We start from the raw sequence: 7685 nt of genomic DNA, 5'->3' as shown, positions 1-7685 counted from the left end.
TTTTATTAAATAAATCAAATAAGATAATACATATTCTTACAATAATATTAAATTATGATAATCTTATTTTGAAATATTTTCTTACATTCTATAAACTAATAGCGTTGTAATTAATTTGTATGATAACTTCTCTTGATTTTATAGGATGGAAATGGAAAATTATTGGTTCTAAAAGATGTTACTCAAAAGGTTTGATTTGATATATGATGATAGGATTGGTGTTTGGGCAAGATGTACTTCGGTTGCCAGTGCTCTGATGGATTTGATTTGCTTATCACAAGTGCCACTGATATTAGTTCTAATCAACCACCATTAACTGCTATCTAATTTTTTTTTATCGGTTTCAAAATTTTATATTAATTAATTTATATTAATCCGCGTCATACATATAATTTTAATAGATAAATCTCTCAGTATGAATTTTTTATATATATAAATACTCAAACTTAAAATCATACTTAAAAGATATCAACATACTTATAACTTAAGCCAATATCTGTTTATACTGCTGCACAATCTTCATTTACTCTTTTTTTCCCCTTTTTTTTCCACTTCTTTTCAGCTTTCACTTATTACCGCATCATGTCAAATGGCTAAGTTTGTGATAATTTCTTTTATGTAAATAGAACAGAAAAATTTAAAATTATAATTATAATATATAATCATAAGTATAAATTAAACACATAATTAAGATATTTTTATAATTATTAATATGAAATTAGTCACTCAAGATTATATAAGGATCACAGAAGAAAAATGTTAAGAATTCATCTAAAAGAACTCGAACAAAAAAATATGTTAATAGATCTGACTGCATCGGTAAATAAATCATAACAATGGATCAAACAATTGAAAGAACATCAACAATCACGAATCAGAGTCCAATGTCGTGAAAAAATTATCTTCGAACACAAATTGCATATTCGAATTCATCCAGGTTCAAAGCATAGAAGATTAGGAAGATAATAAATTAACATCATCTTGATCAGTCGAGGTGATGCCAAATCCAATCTTGAAAAAAAATTATTAAAATAAGGGTCAAATGATCAACAGTAAAAATCGAAAATATGCTAAAAGACATAAAAAAACAGGTCATAAAGATAGAAAAATCGTGTCATGAACGTAGAGTTATTAAAAATTAAAAAGAAAAATAGAATAAAGATGTGATATAAGAAAATAGATGAAGAACAAGAAATATCGACAATCGACAATCGACAATCAATATGACAAATCACAATTTATAGTTAGACGACGGTAGATCGATGTTTAAACTCTTTGTTTTCTATGAGGGAGGATGATATGTGGAGATGAAAAAGTCATCCCATTCTCTCTTAGAGAACTTATAGTAACCTTAATACAAGTGTCATACGTAGAATTATCATGGTTGTCAACATGTGAATAACATTTGTCGAATTACTCTCGTATGTTTCTATAAAAGTTAAGACTTATATTTTGAGTAGAGTCAAGTTTAAAAATTATATATTTTAAATTGTAGATTCTCAAGGCATATTCAAAGAATTTGACTTCAAATGATAATTTTCCACCTAATTATATTTCTTAATTTCATACAAATCTTGAATTCTAAGAAAGTATATGCATGAAAAACCAAATATAAAAGTAGGACACAATACGATACAATTAAACTATTTATAAATAAACTAAATAACATATAAATACAATCAAATATAATATATAATGTCAATAAAATCTTGATTTACTGATAAAATTGAAATCTTAACATTGACTGCTCGAATTTAAATCACATCATCATGTAAAAATGTATGTACGTGTAAATTTTGTCCCACCCTTTATACAATTTTTTATTAAATTATTTTGATTTAAGTTAAGATTTGCCTTTCCCTCTCCTTATGTAGAAATTATTAAATGGTTTCTTGTTATTTATTCTAATTTTCATAACTTGATTATGATCTTTGGAACTACACTCTATTATATTCAGCATAAATGAATAGTATGTCATTTAAAGTTTTAAATTTTTTAATACGTTACTAAGCTTATATTTAAAAAGTAAAAAATTACTAAGCATCATGTAATATACAAATTAGAGAAGTCTAAGATGCAGGGTTGAATATCCCATCAAATACAGCGAATGAAGATCAAGTGGGAAAGTTGGCATTTTCCCAAGAAGCCTTGACTATAGTCATTGTTAGGAAGAATTCATTTGTAGTCATTATCACACATAATAAATGCAATGATGTAACCTCTTATCCATAGATCAAGAATTACTTTCAAAGGGAGAGACCCTTAAGTGGACTACACACTTCTTTCTTTTCTTTTATTGCACTTTCAATTTTAAGGATTCGTTTTGATCAATCTAAATCGATCCACGTTATATATTTAATTTTGATGAATGAATCTCTCAGTAGAGATTTTTTATATATACAATGATTCGAACTCGAGACCTTTATTAAACAATATCAAACTACTTATAATTTGAACCAAACTCTATTGATATACACTTCTTTCTTTAGATCCCTAATTTAAACTATTAATTTTAAATATTCATATATTTTAAGTCAAGATAAGATTTAATTATACAATATAAAATTTGTTAATTTTATATAATTTTAGAACCGTTGAATGAATGGAAAGAGACTACTGAGACTACGAGTAAAAGATGATAAGATATTTACTGAAACAAATAATGAATTAATCTCAGTCTTCTATTTTCACTCATCCAATGATCCTAAATCTTTGCAAAATTAAAAAAAATTACACTTTATAAGTGAATCTTAAAGTCTTCTATTTTCACTCATTTAACGATCATAAATATTCACAGCACTAAAATAAAATTATTAATATTTAGAGGCTTTAGTAGTATAAATAAAGGTTATTCTCTATATATATATCTTAAATTCGAGTAGATGAGTCTACATGGTGTAGGTATAATCAATAAATTAAGAATATATAAAGCAAATATTGCTTTATAATCACATCCTAAAACTATTAAAAAAATATTCACATTTATTGTTTTCCCACTCAGCCCTTAAATATTACAATACTAAGCTTATTGATTTAGGGTTCTCAAAAATCTTGAGAAAATAATTTATAGTGAACAAATTTTGTTCTTCCTTTTGTCCTTTATTACTATCGATCCAATTTAAATATATTATATTAATTATTTTTTGAATGGTCTGAAGTGATTATAAAATAATATATATTAAAAAAATTAATTATTAATAATTTTATATATTTTGAAAATAAAATTATTCAAACTCAAAACTTAAAAAAAGACAATTATTTCTTTAATGATTGAGGTTCCCCTTAACCATTGGCCTCTAAGCGACGAGATTATCACTTGTATACTCCTGGTTGGAATTAAATGGAACTTATGACCTTAGTGGACCGTTACATCCTAATTATATTGGCCCAACTATTATTTTTGTGGTCCATATGCTAAAAATAATTTAATTGGATAAAAGTCTTATTTATATTAACATAGGCTTTATATTCATATTTAAAAGGTATAATATGAAAATTCTATTTGAATAGTCACTTTAATATCTATTTTTTAATTAGTCCTCATCATTTCAATTTTGGTCTAAATAACTCTTTTTTAAATTAAAATTGGTGATTGACAAACAAGCAATAATCGTTATTGACGTGAATACTCAAACAACGATATATACAAATATATATGAATGCATCAGCAAATGAACTACAAAAGGAATGAAAACTACTAAAAGACCATCGAAAAATCACATATTAAAATCAAGCGATGTGAGAAAATTATCCATGAACGCAACTGCGCATCTCAATCCAATATGAGGGTCCAAAGCAGGAAAGATCGTCATGATAACAAATAAGTGACATCTTGATCAATCGAGACATCATCAAATCCAATCCTAATAAAAAATTAAAAATAAAAAGAACGGCCAAACGACTGAAAGCGTGCCAAAAAACAGAAGAAACATGTCATAAAAGCAAAGAAAAACGTGTTATAAAGGTAAAGCTATTAAAAACTAGAAATCAAAAGGAAAACAAAGATGTAATGTAAGAAAATAAGTGGAAACAAGATTTTATTTTTCCTTCCTCTGTCACCTCAGTTATTGCAATGTATTTTTTATTTCATCGTAGAACTTTCATTGATGTCTCCCTATATCTTTGTTTCTAGAAAGAAAAAAATCAGAACTAAGAGAACGAGGATAACGATATCTAGATTTGATTTTTATTTGTTTCATATATGAGATGGAAATGAAGACGATGGACAATGAAATAAAATCAACAAAAAATAACTAATAAAGAAGAGTTTGGACAACATAGTTTGAAATGAGGAAAGAAGCAAACACTAAACCAACGACAATCGATGGACAAAACAACAATCACATCAGTGGTCGAGTGATGTCGAATGATGATAGTTGAGGGAAGAGAATGAATGACGATTGTTTTTTATATTGAAAATTAGGGTTTAGTGTTTTATAGTCAAGGCAAGAGAGTGAATGACGGATGGTTTAATGTGTCACGTCAATATTTTATTATTTTAATTATGGACGTTCATAATAAGTGATTGATTTGTTATAAAATGATAACGTTAGTAATCATTTTGTAACTGTTGAAATTTTAATAGGGAAAACAAAATTTATTCAAACTTTAGTGACCTTTTGTGTACTTTACCCTTTTTTAAATAGTTGAGATGATTATAAGTAGTTCCTAGTTAAAATCTTTCTTAATTATTAATAATGTACACATAGTCTACAAATATAAAAACTCAATCCCGAATCATTTAACACAAATAACACTTCTTACTATTACCAGTAAGGACACTTAATAATTTCAATTCATATATAATTTATATAAAATAAATATCAAACTTAACTATTCAAGAGTAAGGGGCTGCTTGTTTATTTCAGAATGATTAAGCTGAATTGAATGATTCAGAGGCTCTGTATGAATTAGCTCTGAATGTGACATGTTGTTTGATAATGGCTTTGAATCATTCAGAATGTACTTCTGTATTAAATCATTCAGCATTGTTTTGTTGAATCAGTCAACACTGAATCATTCAGAGGTACGAAACAAACACGCTGAATGCTGAACGGTTTAACATTCAATGCTGAATGATTATATTAAGAGACAAACAAACAGCCCCTAAGTCTTTTTTATTATAAATAGTTTAGAATGATTATGAGTACAAACCGTTCAAATTACACTATTGCTAATCTATTCTCTAAACGACGCCGTTTATTGGGGTAAGATTCCAATCTTATCCCTCTCACGATTCTAAATAGATGGTCAAACTTGTGTTTCCCTAAACTGATAATTGAAACTCGAGAAACCAGAAATGGAGAATCCAACTGTAATCAAGCTAAAGCCAATAGAAGCAACCCCAGAAAGCTTCAAAGAATTCGGACAAGTCATTGAAGCATCCCCTGATGGAGAAGAGTGTGGTCCAAACGATGCTCAATTAGACCTTTCCAAAGGAATTCCCAGGTCTAATTCAACACTAATCCTTCATTTCTGTATGTAATCCGTGTTACAAATTTGTGTATTTGTCTTATATTTTCTGGGTTCTGTTTCATGCTTGGGGTGTAGAGGAAAAGTAAGATGAAATTGGAAGCTTAAAGTTTTATGGATTTCAAGATTGGGTTTTCAACCCCCCTTTTTTGGGTAGAAATTAGATGAGAATCCATACAAAATGAATTTTTCAAGTCAATCATTTGAACATATTTTTGAAACTCTTTTCAATTAGAAAAGCTGAAGAATCGGGATAACATAAGAAATTGAGTGTACTAATTATCTAGTTGTTTACTTTTGCATGGAGAAGTTGCCCACAGTTTGATTGGATCGTGTACTGGAATCCATCATTTTCCATAGATTGGTATTTTAGCTTAAATGTTGGACTCGTCACATTCTTTTCATTACAATGACCTGACAATGCAATTGTAATAGGTTTTACATCATGAACCTTCGGAACCGACCGCATAGGTTTTCGACGATTACGCATCATGCGAGTGTGACACAATGCCTTGGATCTATCGGAGGTCATGTTTGGTATCTCGGAGTTGCTAAGCCATCCTTGGTGGATTCGAAAGAAGTTGAGAAAGAAAAGGGGAAGATGGCGGTGCAATCTCGTTTTGGTCATTACTACGTGCCTCCAGCCATTGATGATGTTCATGTTTTCAGAATTGCAGGTCCTAAGTTTATTAAACTTAATTGCGGAACATGGCATGCCGGGCCTTTGTTTAAAGCAGATGCAATGGACTTCTACAACTTAGAGCTACACGATACCAATGTGAGTTCTTTCTGTCTTAAACTATTTTTTCTTTCTTCGATATTTTCAGCTAAAACTTATGCTTCTTTTAGCATTCATTACAAGTCAAAGACAGGAAACTAACACTTGAAACTCTGGCTTGCTTCACAAAGTCTTGAATTTCTCTAATAAAATTAGTTTTTTTTAATTCATTGAATAAATAACTTAATCATCATTGGTGGAAATAAATTCGAGTCATAAAAGAATGATCTATGGCTGCAAAAAAAATTTCATTTTTCCGGTTTATCCATTGAGTCGGATTACTTGTTTATTAACATTGGACATGAACGATGTTATCCAGACAGGGTAACTGTAGGATATATGTAATCACATATGCTTTGTTATGCCAATTTTTTTTCTTCATTTTTCCAGTTTATACATGGAGTCGGATTACTTGTTTATTAACATTGGACATGAACGATGTTACCCAGACAGGGTAACTGTAGGATATATGTAATCACATATGCTATGTTATGCCAATTTTTTTTTTTTTTATTGAAATGCCCTTGCCTAACATCTAAGTCGAACACATTCGGACATCGTAATGGGGATTTGACTTTCCAAGGAAGGACCCTCTAATTTCTAAATTCCCTTGAAAGACGTATCTATATATCTGATACTTGAGTAAGTCAAGTTTTGTACCAGGTGTGTATACATATATATATATCACTGAAAAATATTACTAAAACATGATGCAATATGGAAAAATAATATGAATAACACTTTATGCACAATTATAACACAAACCCGATATACAAGTGCATCGATTGACAGGCTATTTGAAGATATTTTTCTGGTTATAATAGGTAGTGGATCATACAAATCACTCCTTCAAGGAAAATGGAGTCATGTTTTCATTTGAAGACTAGCCGTACCTTTCTTCATTGTTGAGCTCATCATCAATGGAAACGAACTGGTTCGAAAGGAATTGCAGATGCCAGAGATGTCTGAAAATTGTCATTCATCATTGGAAGCTAGTTCTGAAGGAATTGGAAATGTCCGATCATTTTCAGAGTTGTGAAAACTTTCCATATTATTTTATAATTTATAAACACGTGTGGATTTTGTTCTTGTTCGAGTTTCATCCTATGTAAACCGTTCTTCGGACTTATTTTGGTTTAAGTTCTATTATGTGTGGGCGGGTGGGTCTATTGGTGTTAATAAATTCTCTGCTTGTTTGGTTTGTTCATCTGCCTGTTGTTTCATGCTTTCATGGGCCTCTGATAGGGGTATACATGAACAGAGCGTTCAGTGAATTATTTATTTATGTTTATTTATTAAGCTAAATAAACGAATATGAATAAAAATTTTAAACTATTGTGAGAGAGAAAACTCTTTGGAGAATTCTTTAAGCTATTGTGGGAGGTAACTCAACACCCTTAAAGAATCACTAAAAAATGATCGAAGGCATCTCGAC

The 7685-nt window shown here is 29.4% G+C and overlaps 1 protein-coding gene across 2 annotated transcripts; it reads left to right on the top strand.

Moving 5' to 3' along the window:
- Positions 1-5168: 5168 nt before the first annotated feature.
- Positions 5169-7457, top strand: LOC120138386. Of its 2 annotated transcripts, none has more exons than XM_039153864.1 (3): positions 5169-5448; positions 5908-6250; positions 7075-7457. In XM_039153864.1, exons 1-3 carry the CDS (start codon positions 5300-5302, stop codon positions 7135-7137), a joined length of 555 nt encoding a protein of 184 aa, XP_039009795.1. In that variant the 5' UTR covers positions 5169-5299; the 3' UTR covers positions 7138-7457. The 2 variants fall into 2 exon arrangements, with proteins under 2 accessions (XP_039009795.1, XP_039009796.1); XM_039153865.1 differs by having other exon boundaries at positions 5170-5448; positions 7054-7098.
- Positions 7458-7685: the final 228 nt, after the last annotated feature.

Source organism: Hibiscus syriacus, unplaced genomic scaffold (assembly GCF_006381635.1).
Source record: "Hibiscus syriacus cultivar Baekdansim isolate YM2019G1 unplaced genomic scaffold, ASM638163v2 tig00110691_pilon, whole genome shotgun sequence".
In the NCBI taxonomy this organism is placed as follows: Eukaryota; Viridiplantae; Streptophyta; class Magnoliopsida; order Malvales; family Malvaceae; genus Hibiscus; species Hibiscus syriacus.
This window is presented reverse-complemented; position numbering and strand designations above follow the sequence as displayed.